This window comes from Candoia aspera, chromosome 2 (assembly GCF_035149785.1).
Source record: "Candoia aspera isolate rCanAsp1 chromosome 2, rCanAsp1.hap2, whole genome shotgun sequence".
Taxonomy (NCBI): Eukaryota; Metazoa; Chordata; class Lepidosauria; order Squamata; family Boidae; genus Candoia; species Candoia aspera.
In genome coordinates this window covers 145,178,098-145,197,563 of record NC_086154.1, presented here as the reverse complement: position 1 = coordinate 145,197,563, position 19,466 = coordinate 145,178,098, and the positions used below count along the sequence as shown (strand labels likewise).

At 38.4% G+C, this 19,466-nt stretch overlaps 1 protein-coding gene across 1 annotated transcript; it reads left to right on the top strand.

Annotated features, from left to right (window-relative positions):
• Nucleotides 1-2,795: 2,795 nt before the first annotated feature.
• DSN1 (DSN1 component of MIS12 kinetochore complex) lies at nucleotides 2,796-19,026 on the top strand. Its single transcript, XM_063293995.1, has 12 exons — nucleotides 2,796-2,824; nucleotides 3,478-3,514; nucleotides 4,309-4,366; nucleotides 5,189-5,548; nucleotides 6,506-6,579; nucleotides 7,166-7,238; nucleotides 7,857-7,944; nucleotides 10,700-10,759; nucleotides 13,255-13,326; nucleotides 14,205-14,352; nucleotides 16,389-16,476; nucleotides 18,434-19,026. The coding sequence occupies exons 1-12, from the start codon at nucleotides 2,796-2,798 to the stop codon at nucleotides 18,523-18,525; spliced, it is 1,179 nt and encodes a 392-aa protein (XP_063150065.1). The 3' UTR covers nucleotides 18,526-19,026.
• The last annotated feature ends 440 nt before the right edge of the window (nucleotides 19,027-19,466 follow it).

Here is a 19,466-nt window from a genome sequence, read left to right as displayed (position 1 = left end):
AACTACCAGCTTCTCACAGTCACTTTGGCTGAGGCTCTTAAGAATTAATGTAACTAAAGACATTGATGAAATTTCTTGCCATGGTTACTACTTCCACATATGGATGCATACTTGTTCGTCTGTTACAAGATCTGATTCAAATGTTAACTGTCATTCGATGTTTAGCCCAACCATATATTTCCCTTTTTGGAGTTAAGCCTTATGGAAAATGACTCTAAGTTTGCAGCAATCAGTACCAATCCATAGAATGGCCAATACTTAAAATGTGACCAACAGTTTTCCCCTACAATTGCATCATCAACATTTTGCACTTAAAATAACTTTGATGAGTGTGCTTATTAACATGATCCACTGCTAAATATCTCTAAGATAAAATAGATTAGACTTCCCCAGCCAGATAATCAGGAATGCTGGGAACTATAATCTGAAACTTCTGGAGGCTGCCTAGTTGGGAATGGCTGGTATAAATAAAAGACCTACCTAAAGGTTGTGTTTGAAGGAGTATTAGGGAGACATTGACAGTTACACCAGTGATGGATTTGTTGATAGGTATGGCAATTCAGATTTGAAAGTTGAGAGGAACCTTGGCTCATGCAGCAGATAAAGCATTTGCTGTGAGTTTTCTTTTACATTTTGTTTCTTTTGATATAAAGAAACACATTCCTTTTGACCAAGAAGCAGACGATTTTAAAAATCTGAAACAGTATCAGCTGCTGCAGAAAAGACTGAAGAGCAGTGTCCAAACTAAACATTATCTTCCAGTGATGGATCCTGGATTTGGCTTATGTGCTCACTTAGAATTTAACTCTTCCCTCAGTTCAAAAATATCTTGACAGTTGGTGGTAATGGTGTATTTACTTCTTGGCCTACAAATGATGCGTAGCTTGATCACTTCTGTTATGCCTTTTAACAATATGGATATTCATTAGCATATTCTCAGATGTGTTGGTTAGGACTATTTGGGGCATGGGCTATTTTTGTTTGATTGTTTAAGAAGCTGATAAACTACATAGCTTTCCAGGGCCTCCAGTGATGGTTGATCATCAAAAGCAATTTCTAATTCCTGTGGCATGATGAACTTTCAAATAGGCATCTGCATGTGACTCAGGCACAAAGCTGTTCCTGAAGAGAAGAAAAACAACAGAAAAATCCTAGTTTTGGCTGTTTCCTGAGACTGATTCAAATAATGTACGTTAATTTCCTATAGTCACTTCAGTTTCTTTCTTCATTTTCTGTCTATTCTGACATTTGCAAAGGGAAGGGGGGCACATCCACATAGTAATTAGGAATTCAGGGAGACTACTTTATAAGGGCCTTTTTAAGCTAAAGTATCCTTTTTTGAATAAGTCATAAAAAGATGAAACATATTTCATTTTACTGTTGTGAAACTAAATACCTTATAACCATTCCTGTCTAGCCCTTCCTATAAGGAAGAGCCTGCCATTGCAGATCCCACTTTTTCCAGTGATTCTGTTTTGCCATGAAGTATTAAATCAGGCCTGTTACCCTCCACCGCCACTCTCCAGCAGCTTGAACAATCACATGTGTTGCATTTCCTGGAATTTAAAAGGAGAACAATGATAAGGAAGACCTAGCATATTAAATGCAAGTTTTAGAAGTCTACTATTGAAATAATCTGTTGCCTAACAGTATTTTCATTTTAAAATGGAAATGTGAGAAACTAATACAAAAGTTGGTACAAGTTTATCGTTGAGATAATGTGTGATGGACCACCTTCAAGTTATCAGTATATAAACATACAAAGGGACTGATTTCCCGATCTGCTGGAGTGATTATGAGAATTGCCTATTGAAATCAATAGACAAATCTGGAATTTTGGTGTCAGGCCAGCAGTGGGAATGTTTTTCTGCAATGTCAAAAAATAAAAGGCTTACACAACGGAGAGCAGACTTAAGCAGAAGGGGGGCGGGGGCAGGCAACTAAAGCGGACCTATCCCGCCAATTTCCAGAAGCTTCTCCCATATGTATATACTGAGGAAAAAAAAACCTTCCCTCACCCTGCAACGGCAATCGAGAATGAGTTGCTTTTGCACCACAATGTTTAATATGAAAAAGAATCACCTTTTAATCATATAAAATGAAACCTGGTTTTAAAAAAGCAGAACCACTGCTCCCTTGTTTCAGGGTGAGCGATGAAGAACATACGCTATACAACAGTGCAGAAATCCTGGGTTTCTTCATTTTTCTGAACCGGTTTATTTGCTCTATATCGGCGGTCGGTGGGTGGGTGGGTGAGTGGGAGGAGAGAAGATATTTTTGTAATTGTAGTTCTATTATTCCTAAATATAAACATTTTTCTTAAGTCATTCTGCAAACGCTGCAAAACAAACAATGGGATGAAATAAGCATAGGGATGTCGAGAGGTGGGTTGTCCAACCAGAGTCCTCCAAACGCGTTGGATTATATCGGCCCCGGATAATGGGTATTGTATTTAGAAGTCCCCAAAGCTGTCTGTATGTCTCCGCTCTACATTCTGCTCCTGCAGGGGATACAAACACGCCCGTAAAACTCTAAAAAACTCAAATTGGTAAGAGGCGGCTTCGTCCCTTGTAGGAAAATAAATTACACCCTCTCCCCAAACACTTCTGGCTTTAACGCCCGCAAGCGGGACACTGCCGCTGAGAAGGAATACGCATGCGCCCAAGCAGCCTTGGGAAAACAAAAGCCCGCCTGTCCAAAAAGCTATTGGTGGAGAATGGCCAGTTTGTAAATGCGCATGTGCGGTGGCGGGCTGATTTGATTTTATCGAGGCGAAGGCGATAGGAGTCGTGGAGATGGAAGAAAGGGGGTTTCGTTCGGGCTGGTAAGCGGGAGATGGCCTTTTGCCTTCTGTGTTTCATTCCCACGTCTTTTTCTTCGGGCTCTCCCAGGCGCTTCTAAAGCCTGGGAAAAACGGTTGCTTCTTAACGGTTCAACTCCCGTCGAATGACGGTTTGTGTTGTCAGGCAGTGACGTCATAGCGCCTCAAAGGAGCGTGTGGACGGATCCCCTTCCCCTTTTGGACAAGTCAGGCTACACATATCGATCCATGTGAAGCTGATCGGACACTAGAGCATTCAAGCGGTGGGGCTTGTAAGTCTAAGGGATCATATCACAGACTCACTGCTACACCGCTTTGTTTACGTCTTCGGTAAAGCAGAGGGTGGGAGAGAAGGAAGAGGTAGTCGATGTGCAAAAGTAGGCAGTACTTCTTTATCTGCAATACTCACTGAGATACTTTTGACTGGAGTGGGTTTTTGACGCTGCTGCGTCTGGGTTTTCTAACTGTAGTTCCATTTACTGTATTGCAGTTGCTGGGGAAAATGATGATCCCTGGACGTGTAATGATTGGATAGTGAACCAATATCGGGGCAATTCCTAAAAAGCAGTGTTTGACTGTAGTTATTTAGATTAACTTTGTTTCTAAAGGTTATGAAACCAGGCTTAATGAGAATTCTTTGTTGTTAAACTTTTCAGCACAGAAGGTACTCTTCCAAAGGACTGGGCTCAACAGGTAAATGAAAATGTTAACTAAAAGCTTTAAAACATATAGACCTTTTAATGCTCTGGTAAGAAACTTTAGTATTGATTTAAATTAATCCATACTTGGGATTCCTACATTTTTCTGCTATTATATAGTAGTCAGTAATTCAACTTGTAGTGGAAGTCCAAGATGTGTCAATCATCTATAAAATAGAACACCGTCTTTGTACTTAACAAAGGCAGTTCCTTGTTCTTTACAGTTCAGGGATTGAAATTTTAAAAATAGGCAAATTTAGCATCTGATAGGTCCAACTATGCATTCCATTTATTTATCTGTAGTTGGCATTACCTAAGGAGGAAAAGGAGTATGGGGTGGTGGTATCTAAATGAAGTTATTGAGCTATTTAAAGATCAAATGTAGAAGAGTGTGTTATGCATTTCTTGTTAAGCATAGATCTTTTTTGCTTTATTTTATATTTGTTTCCCATTTGTATGTCTTTTTATCTACTGATCAATCTGAAGCTGTAAGTCATGTGAGAATCATACTGACCATTGTAGGTCATATAAATATTTATGGAATCAGATTAAATAATTTGGGAAGCAATTGTACTGTGCAAAGTTGGGGAAAAAGCACATGGATCTTTAAGCATGCTGAATCCTTTGAATAAGAAAAAATGTTCTTGGAGCAATAAAGAAAATTACTGTGCTTTTCTGTCACAGCAGAAACACCAAGTTAATGTTTTATTGTCTGATTTATTGCTTGCAGAAAAGAAAATGATCTAATATCCATAATGTTTTATGAGAAATATATATTTTTGGTTTCAGACCGGTTCTCAAGACATGCAGTCTGCCTTTGAATATGAAAAAAATGCTGAGATATTGGGTAAAAGAATTAACACAAATAACATTTTTTGTTTGGTTGTCTTCTACTGCTTGGTCAAACTATGTGTCATTGTGATTTGTAAATTTGTAAACTATAACCCTGGTTTATGGCTTGGTACAGTGTGTGAACCCAGCCAGTGTGGTTTATTCAATAAGCCATGTAAAATAAACCATAGCTTATCATGGGCTATTCATGATTTTAACTGACCTCCCTTAGTACTATACTTCCTTGTGAAAGTTGCCTTGGTGGCCTATAGTGAAATTCACTGCAGAAATATATCTCTGTTACTACAGAAAAAAATTTGTGGGGGAAAAACCATACAATTGGTTTGTAGACCAACTAACCCTATCATTTCTTTTTAAGCCAATATTAGTATGTGTGTAAAAGTGCTATAGTAACTGTTGGTCTGATTGTGATGGGCTAGTTTAGAAGCTAATCTATGAATCTGGCAATCTCAGGTTATTTTGGTTTGGCTCCCTGGTAGTGGACCCTTCTAAATCACCAGGTTAAGGAGGCTGTACAGCCCTTCTTTTCCTACCTCCTTGTTACTTTTTTTGTAGCTTATGTATCTCTTATTTGTGTTATAAATTGCTTTGAATAATTCTTAGGTGAAAAGGGGATCCAGAATTCTAAATGTAAAATAAAGTGTACTGGCAGAGCATTCCTGTGTCAGATGCTTTCCCCTCTGTTTACAACCTGTTTGCACACATTTTAAATTCATATGGTTCAAAAATTCAGTTGCATGCTGAATATCTTGACATTTTACTTTGCCTTTTTCTGTTTTGACATGAAGTATATTTTCTCCACTTTCCTTGTTTGTAGAAAGTGCGTATAGCCAAGAGACAATGGCTGCCAAATGCTTTGTCAAAACAGATAATATTGCTAGTTGTAGCGGTGGGATCCCACTTGAAATGACAGCCAGCCATTCAGCGATGTTGGCAGAGACTAGCAAACAAAAATGCTGTCCAGAACCTAGTCCGAAGAATGGGTGTTCCCACGGCCTTGAAGAAGCATCCCTGCAGGGTATTGGTCCTGAAACAGGCCATGCTTCAACTTCATTTAATGTATCCTTTGGGCAGCTCCCTAGCCCAAAAGTTGCACGTCGCTCCTTGAGTCGCTACAGTCTGAAACTGGGTGTTAATCGCCGGAAGTCACTGCCGCCTCTTCACGTGGATATTTTGGGTATGTCTCCTCAATGCAACTTGGTGATTAAGGATGAACTTGGTAGGAGGAAGGCAAGATGAGTTGAGTTCTTGAAGAAGCTATGTGAACTACCCCTAAATAGATGGCACCCTAAAATTTCCTTCCAGCTGAACTGTCCAGCTGGTTGCTGTATAATACTGGGGTTGGCATTTTTTAAAGGGACTTTGCCTTCCCAGAAGGAACAATCCTTGACATTAGATTTGAAGAAGTGAAAGTTTTAGTTCCATTTTTTGTGTATTATAGGTTTGGGTTTTTCAAGCACAGCTAATGAGCAGAATAGATGCCTTAAGGCTATGCACTCCTTAGACTCCCAAAATTTTAGTTTTGCCCATTTTGAGTGGCTCTAGGAGTTGCAGAGGGAATGTTCTGGTGCTATATACCGGCCATTGATTGCCCATTCCTGGTGTAAAACAGGTTTGCCTGCCCTTCAAATAGTTGCACTATGATTTTCAAAAAATGCTCTTTACAAACTCAAAGTTAAAGAAGGAGTAAAAGTTGTGAAATTATTTTGAGCATTAGGCACTCTAGTTATTAATCCATTATTTCCCAACCTGGTGTTCTCTAAATGTGTTGGACATCAACCCCCATCCAGCACCGGGTTAGAGGATGCTCTGTCCTTGTAATAATGCTTGTCTGTTCAGAAATAAGTACTGCTGTGTTCAGTAAGGCTTGCTTCAGGGCATGCTTGTGGGTTGTAGAAACCTAAGTTGTCCACAAATATTAGGCTGTGGAGTCACTGAAATATTTATAGCAATATGATTATTTGAAAAACAAGGTATTTCCCAAACTGAAACAATAGCAAAAAATGGCAGCTATTAAAGCACAGCAATCAAACAACTAATTAACATACCGTACAATACTGGAGAAAGACATTAAAATGTGGAATAAAATTGGCTAATTCACTGTACTTTAAATGACATTGTGCTGAACTTTCAGACCTGAGTAAGGCAATCAGCCTGGATTTGCCAGAGGCTGACAGAATGGCAGCGCTTCTTCTTTCCAGTTTCCAGGTAAAGTTCAAGTTAAATCTTAATGGGGTTACCCCTGTGGAGAAGTAGTGATTACACAGGGCTGTTCTTTGTCTGTGGAGTATTTATTTATTTATATTTCAAATTTCATTTCTGCCTATCTCACTCAAAGAGCAGCTCTGGGCGGTTTACAATAAAACTAAAATGACTACAGATTAAAATACAATAAAAATAGAATTCTTCATAAAAACATAAATGTATGGATATATGGATACAATGGTGATGGTAGCATACAGATGCAGCAGTGGGGAGGCTTTCAGGCTACATACTGTGTGTATGCACAAGCCACTATCTAAACTAGTGACTGTTTTCAGAGTCAGTCCTAACTAGCACTGAAGTTCTTATTTTAGAAAATGCTAACCTTATTAATCTAGTTACTTGAGAGCTGATTGATTTGTACAGTAAATGCACTTCTGGTTACTGGAGTTTGATTGGGGTTTTGGTTGCAGTACCTGTATGGTTAAAAGTTATCTCCAGCAGCATTGATGAAAAGTTAATTATAATGTGAATTCTGTTAACATTTTAAAGAGCAAATGCATCCAAACTTAAATCTTCTCTTTCCTGTTAGTACTCTGCCCAAAAGCTTGAACAGTCTCTAAGACACGTGGAGGGCTTTAATTCTGAAACTTTTCAGCAGAATGGTAAGTTTTATCCTTGATTTACCTCAAGAGTGTAAGAGCTGTGTCTCATCTGCAGAGTACCTGGGAGTTGATTTGGTCAAGCCTGTTTGAGCTTAAGTATTTTGTGAAGCTGGTGCTCAGCAGCCTAAAAACTTGTCAATTACTTCAAATAGATTGTTCTGAAGGAAATCTGCCATATTTCATTCTTAAATGTCTTAACTTGGGTTTTGGTCTTCACTGAACATAGCTGTTGAAAAAAACTTCAGATACCTATCATGCATGTATTCGCAACCAGCAAAAATTCTGAAATGTGTACTAGTGCTCTGTCCAATTAAAGCAGGACACTGATCAGGCATACAAAACTATTGTCCAGGCTAACACTGATTCTTCTACTACGTTACACACTAGCTTTAGTATCCCACTATGTGGATTGAAATTGCATTTAGGAATATGCCCAATGTTTCCTTCTCCTTATGTATTACAAGGAAAAATCAGTACTGGTAGACAAATACAGCTTCAGAAAAACTTGCCCTTCAACCTTACTGGGACACAGAAAACTTGTTTTTTCCCATCTAAATAAGCTGGTCTCTCACATAGCATTTCACCCTATTCATTGCGGTTTCTCATTATCTTTTCCAGTGAGCTCACTTTCAGAAGAGCTGAGGCTCCACACAAAGAAACTGATGCTAGATGGAACTCTGCAGAAATGCTTTGATGACCCAAAATGGTATAATGATTAATCCTTTGTGATATATGTTCCATTTAAAACATGTTCTTATAGTCATGTACCTGACACATTGTTATTAAGAATCAGGACTAAATTGTGCCCTACTTCTTGGTGGTCTCTGAGCTTGGTTATTTTCTGGCAGAAGTTTCATTACCAGGCTATGTAACAACATCAGTGCAAGGGAGACTGGGGTTTGCTGACTGCTTGCCCTACCAGTCTTGGTGGGGGTGTGGCTTCCTCCTTGATGGTTTCTTAACCAGGATATTGTTTCCTCCCTGGTTGTTCATGTGCTGTTTCCTGCTTATCTGGGTGTTCACTGCTGGAGGGGATGTATTCTAGGCTATTTGCTTCCTTCCTAGGCTTTTTATTGTATATTGTAAATGATATGTAAATGAGGTAATGCTGCCTCCAGAAAAAACACTATCCTCCCAGCAGACAAAAGCCAAACCACTATTATCATGGACAGAACACAATACATATGAAAAGCCAAAGAACTACTGAAGAATCCTACAATCCCATAAATAACCCAAAATGGAAACTGGACAACCAAATCAAGAAAACCCTCAACATTCTAAGCAAGAAAGAACAAATCATGAAATAAGAACAGTTGCCCTCCTATGTGTCTATGGATATCCCAAAATACACAAGCCCAACCTATCACTTTGTTCAATTGTATCACTACTGGGGACCCCAACATACAATGCAGCCAAAGAGCTCACCAGAAAACTCGGACATCTCATAGATGGGAGGAAATACTCTATCAATTCACCACTAGAATGCCTCTAGAATATCAAGGACCTAAGAATAGAAGAGGACAAAATTATGGCTTCATTTGATGTCACACCACTCTTCATGTCCATAGATCCAGAACTACCAAAAGAATCCATTGCAGCATTACTACACACACCCAACCTAACAGAGTACACTGAAACACCCAGAATCATAAAATTCATCAACCTTTACCTCACCACCTACTTTCAGTTCAATGGACAAATATACCAACACAGAGGAACACCAATGAGTTGAGCACTCTCAGGATACTTAGCTAAGACTGTGATGTAATGTCTAGGAGCAGTAGCACTCCCACACAAACACCAAAAATATGGATCTGCTTTCTAGATGATAGAAAGCCTTTTCATTATAGAAAGAACACAGCAAGATAAATTAGAAATTAATTTTTGATTTCTTACAAATTAATAGCTCCAGCAAAGGATCGTTACCTTGTCATGGTGCTGGAGCTTGAGCTAAACCATGAAGGGCCATCCAAGACAGGAAGGTCATGACAGAGAGGTCATGATCAGCAGGATGATGCTGTCAAGGTGATGCGTGCCATATACCGGCAAATTTGGAAAACACAAGAATGGCCATCAGATTGGAAAAAATCAACTTATATCCCCATACCAAAAAAGGGAAACACTAAAGCATGCTCAAACTATCGAACAGTGGCACTCATTTCACATGCCAGTAAGGTAATGCTCAAGATCCTGCAAGGTAGACTTCAGCAATTCATGGAGCGTGAATTGCCAGATGTACAAGCTGGGTTTAGAAAAGGCAGAGGAACTAGGGACCAAATTGCCAATATCCGCTGGATAATGGAAAAAGCCAGGGAGTTTCAGAAAAACATCTATTTCTGTTTTATTGACTATTCTAAAGCCTTTGACTGTGTGGACCATAACAAATTGTGGCAAGTTCTTAGTGGTATGGGGATACCAAGTCATCTTGTATGCCTCCTGAAGAATCTGTATAACGACCAAGCAGCAAGAGTAAGAACAGACCACGGAACAACGGACTGGTTTAAGATTGGGAAAGGAGTACAGCGGGGTTGTATACTCTCGCCCTACCTATTCAACTTGTACGCAGAACACATCATGCGACGTGCTGGGCTTGAGGAATCCAAGGCTGGAGTTAAAATTGCTGGAAGAAACATTAATCTCAGATATGCAGATGCTACCACTTTGATAGCTGAAAGCGAAGAGGAACTGAGGAGCCTTATGATGAAGGTGAAAGAAGAAAGTGCAAAAGCTGGCTTGCAGCTAAACCTCAAAAAAACCAAGATTATGGCAACCAGCTTGATCGATAACTGGCAAATAGAGGGAGAAAATGTAGAAGCAGTGAAAGACTTTGTATTTCTAGGAGCAAAGATTACCGCAGACACTGACTGCAGCCAAGAAATCAGAAGACGTTTAATTCTTGGGAGGAGAGCAATGACAAATCTCAATAAAATAGCTAAGAGCAGAGACATCACACTGACAACAAAGGTCCGCATAGTTAAAGCAATGGTGTTCCCTGTAGTAACATATGGCTGTGAGAGCTGGACTATAGGGAAGGCTGAGCGAAGGAAGATAGATGCTTTTGAACTGTGGTGTTGGAGGAAAATTTGAGAGTGCCTTGGACTGCAAGAAGACCAAATCAGTCCATCCTCCAGGAAATAAAGCCAGACTGCTCACTTGAGGGAATGATATTAAAGGCAAAACTGAAATACTTTGGCCACATAATGAGAAGACAGGACACCCTGGAGAAGATGCTGATGCTAGGGAGAGTGGAGGGCAAAAGGAAGAAGGGCCAACCAAGGGCAAGATGGATAGATGACTTTCTAGAGGTGACGGATTTGACCTTGGTGGAGCTGGGGGTGGTGACAACTGACAGGAAGCTCTGGCGTGGGCTGGTCCATGAAGTCACGAAGAGTCGGAAGCGACTGAATGAATAAACAACAACAATGGATTAATAGTCTCTTAACTCTCTGTATCTATTTTAGGGGTTTGTCAGATCCTGCATTCAGTGCATCAGTGGCTGCTTTAAAGGACACTATTGCGAGGTAAGATAGAATCAAAACCCAAATGTAATAATGTGGGTGCTACAATGATCAACTCAACCTCTTGACGATTTGCAATGGAGAATAAATTTGATGGAAGTACAGTATCTAGGGAAAGTTTTTAAGTGTAATATTTTACTACAGAAAGTGTGGGCAATTCATAATTTGTAGGCTGAAAACAGTCCCTGAAACCCTTTAGCTATTTTACTTTCTTTAAAATTCCGAACTCCACAAAAAAGAGATTCGGTGTCCTCTAATTATATTGCTGCTTCACCATCATACTTTTGTAACCCTTGGAGGTCAAAGAACAAATTATTGCTCCTAGCCAGGAAAAGATTGCCTACGGCTAGACAGTAGAGTGGTAAAGTGTGGATGTATCTTTGTTCTAAAGGCTAATGTTTTCATTTTGTCACGAAGTATTGCTTTAGTGCTGTTTGTCCTAAAGGGAAGGTTGGTTAAAATAGTGCTGTATTAAGAACTAGTCATCTGATTGTAGGCTTGATATTCTCTCCTTTCCCATCTGGTTCAAATTCTTCCTTTATTCTGGTTAAACATAGTTCAGCATTGTATCTGAACTAATAACCATGCAAATGAGAATGAACCTTTTTCTCATTAGCATAATATAATGTTGATGCATGATTAAAGGCTATAAGTCGAGTGACAGCATGCAATTTGCTCCAGGAACAAGTTCAAACACCCATGGACTCTTCTTATTCATAGGATATCAGTAGTAGTATGCCCACACGAGAGAGAATAAAAATGTGTATTTATTTAGAACATTTATATAATGCTTCCCATCAAATGGAATCCCAAAACAATTTACAATTAAATTTATATTTGCAGTTAAAAACAGTAGGTTAAAGCAATTAATAAAAACAAAGATGTTTTATAAAAATACAATGCAAAATAGTATCTGCAAAATAAACCTTAAAATACTAATAGAGAATACAAGCAGTTATAAAAGAATTAAAAATCACTGTAGGATTAAAAGTTCTGGGAGAATAACAATATTTGTCTGGTGTAAAAAATACAATAAAGATGCAGTTGGGTTAGAGGGGGTATCCTGAGCAAGCCTTCTAGACATGTCATTATGAGTAGGAGACAAGTAGAGACAAATGTGAAGAGGTGTTTCTCAGATTTTAAGATGTAAATGGCTTTGTAATTAAAGTAACCATTTTGAATTGGGACTGGGAATAACCTGGAAGCCAATTTAGACCATAAAGAACTTGAATATTGTGTTCCTGTTGCCCCCTTGCGGTTATACCCCTGCCACAATATTTTGAATCAACTGAGGTTTGTGAGCTGTGTCCAGGGGTAGTCCAGCATAGAATGCATTGCAGTAATTTAGTGGAGCATTCCCGAAATAGAGCATTTTAACTCCACCAGAAAAAGAAAAGGGTCCTCTACATGTCAATAGAAAGCAGACAACTCAGAGGATGTTGGTTTTTGGATCCAGCTAATCATAAAGGTTATTCAGGCTTTTATGGAAAAAAAATGTATTTGAGTAATTAGAACCAAAAATTCACAGCAATTTCTACACTGCACCTTTTTCTCTGGAATGCCATTGTTTGGTCTTTTTTTTTCTGTTTAGAGCAACAAGTGATGTTAGCCCATTGTTTTCTGTGTTGCTTTTTTCCCCCTAAATCTGATCTGTGGTGTGTTTTATAATGTTGCAGTACTTGTTTAGCATGGACTAATAAAAGCTTTTAAGGAACTTTGTGCTTTATAAGCATTTTCTATTTATAAATTTAGCCCATAGATTCATAGAGTCTTTTTGTACTCTGATGTCAATTTCTGTTCCTGCAAGGGAAAGAGGCTTTAAAGAATGCTTTTCTGTTAGTATTTATTTATTAACTTACTAAAATTTACTTTAAAAAATCCATTGGTCAAAGTCTTTTATCTCTCTGTTAAAGCAGAATGAGACTGGGAGAAAGAAGAGGTTATTCAGTTTATAAGCTATTTATCACGAATCCCTAGCTATGTTCATTAAGAAACTATAAAACTGGTTGAACCTTTAAAGTTGGAAGAAGATTCCATTTTGATTATAATAACCCTCCAGCACCTCACAGAGAAGATATGTGTTATATGTGAGATTGTTATAGGGTTAAATGTCAATGTAAGATCTTAAGATATACTTCCTGTATTGAAGCAGGTAATAATTCCCCAGACCTCCATGAGCCTTGCCATAATATGTCATCCAAGTGCTTGCATAAATCTGACTCCCCAACTTGCTTAAAGCCATGTGTAGGATTGCTTATATCTGTTTCCATTACATGGAAATTTAGTTAATTATAGCAGGGAGTCTTAGCTGAATGGGACTGATTTATGAGTATCCCAGGAGAATCTGGAAGACAAACAGTGTACAGTATTGATGGACCACGTAGTGTCATATACAATTCTCAAGTGGCCTCTTTTTTAAGGCTGCTTCAAGTTAATGACAGCAAAGCAGCACTAATGTCTCTGGTGCTGAAGCAAATTATAATCTGTATTTTTAACAGGTTTTCAGCAGAGAATCAAGCTTGGGATGAGCTACTCCTGTCCTACCAGAAAAAAATGGAGGAAATATCCAGGTTAGGATACTGGCTGTCTTTCTTTATCCTTAAATTATTCTGAAAGTAGGGTTACAAAGCCAAAGACTGTAAAAATTTATATAATGAAATTTAATGGAAAAGCACAGAAAAGAAATGAGTATGGACAGGGTCTGCACATTTTAAGTGCCGTTAGTAGTTAAGCCCCAAATATTGAAATTGATGCTTTTTAATATTTTCAAATAATCCAGACGTAGCAACTTGAGTGAGGGGGCAGTAGAATGAGCTGGCCAAATTTGTTGATGCTCCTGTATTCTTTAGAGTGGTTGAACTGAAATGGAAGTAATAGTTGATGTTGCTCTTAGTGGCTGGCTGCCAAGAAAGGGTTAACTTTCATTCTTTTCACCAGGAAGGGAAGATGGAAGCTTCTGGGAGTGGAAGAGAGGAGGTTGGGGGCTGTTGAAGATAAGGAAAGCAGATCCAATTTTGAGGGTGGGAAATGGGTTTTAACTGTTCAGGACAGATGTATAATCCAGTTAATGCTTGCTCAGAGTTCTTTCTTCTTTTTTATTAATCTTACTGTAACTGTTCACTGAAGGATGATGTCTTTAAGAGCTACCACAAGTTTGCCAACATACAACAAACCTGATAGTAAGACCAGTAAAAGGATTTTGTGTTTTATCCTGTAGAGAAGGATTCCCTTCTCCCCTCAAAAAACAGGTGAAGAAAAGACTGTTACCCAGTCAGATATTGCTTGCGAACTGATGGTTGGCGTCTAGCTTAGAAAAAATGGAGGGTGGGCAGGGAACCCAGAAGAATGAATAAGGGTTGGACCACAGTCTGACAGGCACATACCTTGTAATAGTGAATTTACTGGCCAAAAGTACTGGTTATTGTGATCTGCCTTTTTATCTTTTAAGGCAGTTACAGTCATGCAAGCTGAAACAAGCACCAGAGGAATCTTACAGCTACCTTGGGACATCCCAAGCCCAGGTACTTCAAGCCAAGCCAGACTATCAGAAAATACTGGATTGTCAAGGAGAAGTCTTTTATGGCCTAGAGAGAGTGGTGAGTGATGGCAGTTATAACATTAATTTTAAAAAGACAGTAAGGAATGCCAAAACTATGGTGGAACCATTAAGTGATAGAAGAGCCTTGCACTGAGAGCAGGCAGATTCTTTCTTCTGAGAACTTACAGCAGTTCACAAGCAGCATTTGTACAACATATATAGTTTTGCTCTTCTCTATCTCCCCCAAAACAGTAGGCAAGTGGTAATGCCAAGTTGGAGGCATTAGGAAGCCAGGATGACCAGCAATAGATTCTGCCAAAGAAACTGATGGATCAAATTAGTGTCCAGAAAGTATCCATTATGGATGGCTTGCCATTCTATGTGCTTTGGAAAAACTTAGAAACTGAAGGCTTTGAAGGAGAAGTAAAATGATCAACTGAGCATGGATTGTTGGGGCAGAAAGGCAGTGGGATTGTAGATAGTCAGGGAAGGAGGCAGCATTTTTCCCCAGCCTGAGGAGCAGAGCTTGAGGATGTGGGTAAATCCATCCCAAGTGATAACATGGCACATGGACTAATTTAATGATTAGGAATTTCTCAATTTGAAAGAATCTCAAAGCAAATAATATACTAGAATTAGAAGTTCTATCAGGGCTAACTGGGAGAGGCAGTGCAGGGCTCTAATTACAGAGTAAATCCAACATCATTGTTTCAAGAATAAAAACCCCAACGCAAAGAGAAAGATGTACAAGAATAGCTAGTTTAGACTTGCGTTATTTGCTTACAGAATAAGCGAAGAGGAAGAATCTAGAATGCCAATTAAAGGGAAAAACAGGTATATTTTTCTGTTCCTTTATACTGAGGGTTCTCATAAGAAATGAAAGCTGGATTCTAGAAATTTTGTGCAAGCTTCTGCATTAGAGGTTGTATTTTGAGCTTTGTAGAACTGAGATCATAAATGGGTAGACATGATCACAAAAAGGACAACCAAAGATCTAAAAACTAGTGAAACCCTTATTATTTTCTCAATTTTTAAAAGAACTGCTCTATGCTTTTAACTTTTTTTTTTACTACTTCTCTCATTCAGTAGTTCTGCCTTGGTTTTCTATTGTGCTGTTTCCTTGTTACGGTTTTTTTGTAAGAATCTGACACTTTTGATCCCAATAATAGTCCGACTCATGCACAGGTAAAATATGCAGATTTCAGATTTATTGAGAATGTGTACAGATCAAGGGAAAAAGCTGCGATTGAAGATTCCTGCCTAAACTACCTAACTAAAAGCAAGCAATCCCCCCACTCCCCACTTTCTACTCTTCCGGCCCAGTACCAATGGCCAGGCATGCCAAGCACAGATGTCTTCAGATGGTACGACCTTGACTTTCCCAATTAGCCCAAACAGTATACTTTCACACTCCTCAATGTTTCCCCCTCCCCACTGGTTCTTGACACATGTTGACTCATCATGGCAGATGAACATGGTCAAATGATTCATCAATCATTTGACACTGGATTCTGACATTTTTATTCTGTACATTTCACAGATATCTTTGTTTACTGAATACTTCAACTATCTAAGAATATCAATTTAAATGAGTTCCTTTTTACATGACCTTCCTGTGTTGGCTACAGAAAACTGAGAATAAGTCCTATTTCCTCATATTTCCTTTAATGCTAGTTTGGGAAGAAAGGAATGGGCCATTCAGAACCTCAGTATAAAGCATGGCAAGCAGTAAGAGGATAATTCATTATAAATTTATGTTATAAGAGGTCAGTCACTGTTGGAGGATTGGGGTGAAGGCGTTGGATGACTATAAACAATAGTGAGCTACCAACACAAAATGGGTGAATCTTTGCATCAGACCTTGCAGGGCTTAAAATGAAATTCTGGAAGGAGGCTACCAAGAGTAGTAGGCTTGTTGCTTAGAGAAGAGGGAACTTTTTAAACGTTTTCCGTTGTTTGATTGGATCTGGGAGTTCTGAATGATGCACCTCAGCAATATTTATTTTAGAACAGGAGAGGGGACTGGTCATTTAAAGGGATCAGAATAGACCACCTCTGTTGGATTGTCACCTTTTAAACGATGTTTGTTTTCAGCTTGATGAAATCAGTCAGATGGTGAAAGTTTGTCAGACCTATGTGGAAGATACTACATTATATCTCCAGAAGCTATCAGCACAACTTGGTAAGTCATGGAGTGGCTACTATTTTTGTATAACTGAAACAAATCCCTAGTGTTCTCTTTTCCTCATTCATATCAAAGCCTTATTTGTGCATTTTTTAAATTTGTACACCACCTGACTCCTAGTGACTCTGCCTGGTACATATTACCCAATGCACAGACCCCCCCAAAATAAAAAAGAACAGTTCCATGCATACAAAAGTTACGAAAGGGATTGATCTGTTGTATAGACGTTCTGTCTATCTGAAGTCTAATTTCAGGTAAGCCAAAGGTTGCAAATGAGTTTTTGTTGTTCTCCACTCCTACTGATTTATTTCAACCTGATTTCCAGCTCTATTGTTTTGAGGTTTTAGATTTCTAAATGTTACCAACTCTCCACCACCAAGCATTAGAATTTAATTTTTTTTATTGTAATAGTACAGAAAATATTAAACTCATAGGGTGTAATTGTATTAACTTTATTAATGTTCTGTTTTTTTGTCATGACTTATGGGTTCCTCATTTCCCACAGAATGGAAACTGGAAACACATGAACATTTATTGCTTTACCCTGAAAAGTTGTTCTGGATAATTGGGGAACTTTACAGAGCCATACTGTATGGGACACTGTAATAGTGGTGTGGGCATTAGGAAAATCCCCTTTTTCTCTGTTAGATCTTTATTGTTTCTGTAAACAGAAATAGCTTTTTGCTTTGTGGCAAGATTACTCTGGATCCAACCTACTTACCAGCCCATGCCACTGAATATTGGTCTAGTGGTTAAGGCAATGGGCTAGAAACCAGGAGACCGAGAGTTCTAGTCCCACCTTAGGCATGAAAGCCAGCCGTGTGACACTGGGCCAGTCACTCTCTCTCAGCCTAACTCACCTCACAGGGTGGTTGTTGTGGGGAAAATAGGAGGAGGAAGGAGTAATAGGTATGTTTGCCGCCTTGAGTTATTACAAAAAAAATAATAATAAAGGTGGGATAGAAAATAAAAAAATATTGCTGATATTAATGTAATTCAGAAGTCATACTGATTTTACTCTGCATTAAGAGAAATTCTGCTGCATTGCACATTGGAAAGATACATTACATTAACAGATTCAGATTATAAAAATATAACCTTGGAAAGATATGTTACTTTAACAGATTCAGTTATACAGTGCAGCCTCAATGCTTCCACTGGAATAGAAAACAGATTGTATGAAAAAGGTTAAATATATTTTGGGCTGATTTTGCATCAAAAATATCACCAGGAGTTGTGGTGGGGAAGTCTGTGTCTCACTTTATAGAGACTGTTTGGCAATTCATGCAACACTAAAGCAAGGTATTGCTTAGTTTGCTGTCCAAATCCATCTCAGAAAACAAAACAATTTGAAACTTGTTTGTAGTTTTAACTATAGTTTGTTATCTGAATCCACACTTAACTTGGGCTGCAAAAAATGGCAGTTATCCTTCTACAAGTGTGGAGCTTTAGTATAGTTTTTAATTTAACATTCTTAACAATTAAAACAATCTTTAAACTTAAAAAAATAGAAACCAAAACAAAAGAAAAAAAATAGACAACCCTTAACAAAGAATACAAACCAAGAAGAAAAAAAAAATTACCTTATATTTTTTACTTTATTTTTTCACTGATTTACTAATAAATTCACTACTATAACATTAGTACATAATATTATTGTAAAATATCAGAAAATCTCTCCCATAGTAATAAATATTGCTACATCCTTTGATTAGTAGAAAATACTGCCTTTTCGAAAACAAATAGATTACATTTCCAACAACCATTCCTTAACATCTGGAATAATACTGCACTTCCAATTTCTCAAATGATCACATGACCATAAAGCTTAGCAGATCTATGGTAAGTCTTTTAGTGTCCTAGTAGGTTTCCACAGGTGATGATTATGCTATTCTCCAACTTACAGTTAATAGAATAAGTGTCTGGAATTAATACAATCTTCTTTCTATTTCAGCATCAAGGACTTTCCTGAAATTAGAGAAATCACCAGCCCGGAAACTTCTCAGGCTTCTCCAGACAAAATCATCTGTACTGCCACCTCCATAGGATGAAAGAAAGTTGCAGTTTTGTTTCGCTAACAGGCATCTCCCAGGACTGTCTCATTCTTCATCTGACTTTCTAAAACTGACATTGGAAATAATCTAGGTAGGCCATAGCTATTAGCAACTTAAAAATTGGCTTGGCCATTAAGTTACTGAAAAGAGCAAGAAGCTCATTTCTCCACCCCTGGATGATGGTGGAAAAAAAGGAAGAGAACAACAGACAGCAGAAATAGCATTTTTTTGTGTGTGTTTGAGTGTATTTTTCTCCATGCTACTTTGAACATTCTGTGAATAGTAGCAAGTGTGCAAAAATCTTAACAGTATTCTTTAGCTGCTTTGTCTTGTGCGCTCTCTTTAATATTCTGATTGCTATTCAGAAATAATTTTTTTACTGGTAGATGTGAAAATCAACACCCACCTAGACAGGCAAATGTTGGTACAGGATAAGTATTATTGATTTCCAACTGGAATTGTTGCCTAGAAACTCAGGCACCCTTAAAAAAAAAAAAAAAATGTTCTCTGGAATCCCACATTCTGGTATATTCCCTTTCCACCCTGGAACAGGAATTTCATGGAGGGCAGGAAGCAGTTTCAGATGAGTAGGTATGTATGTGTTGTACATTTAATGTGCAATAAAAAATAGTGGGGAGTGCTCTAGTTCATCTAATGCCATGGTTTAGGATACTCTGCTTCAATTCTCCCCAAATCCTGTGGATATCTTGTGGATTTCATGTCATTCATTTGGACTGAGCATAATCTTCATAGGGCTTTTCTCCTTTTTGGCTGCCATAATTGTCTAGAGCTTGTCAGCAAAAACTTGAAGTAGAAATCAAACATCTAGACTTGACAGGGTTCCCTTGAACACGCTGGTGCCTCCTTCTGGCATTTGATATCTCAGTAAGGTTACAGATTTCGGCTTCCGAGTTTGTGCTTTCATTCTTCTCC

Bases quoted from the DNA above. Each gene is read 5' to 3' on its own strand.
- DSN1 (XM_063293995.1), top strand. From the start codon at position 2,796: ATGGAAGAAAGGGGGTTTCGTTCGGGCTG. The intron at 4,367-5,188 runs GTAAAAGAATTA...CCTTGTTTGTAG, and splicing joins AAAAAATGCTGAGATATTGG to AAAGTGCGTATAGCCAAGAG. The intron at 10,760-13,254 runs GTAAGATAGAAT...TATTTTTAACAG, and splicing joins TTAAAGGACACTATTGCGAG to GTTTTCAGCAGAGAATCAAG.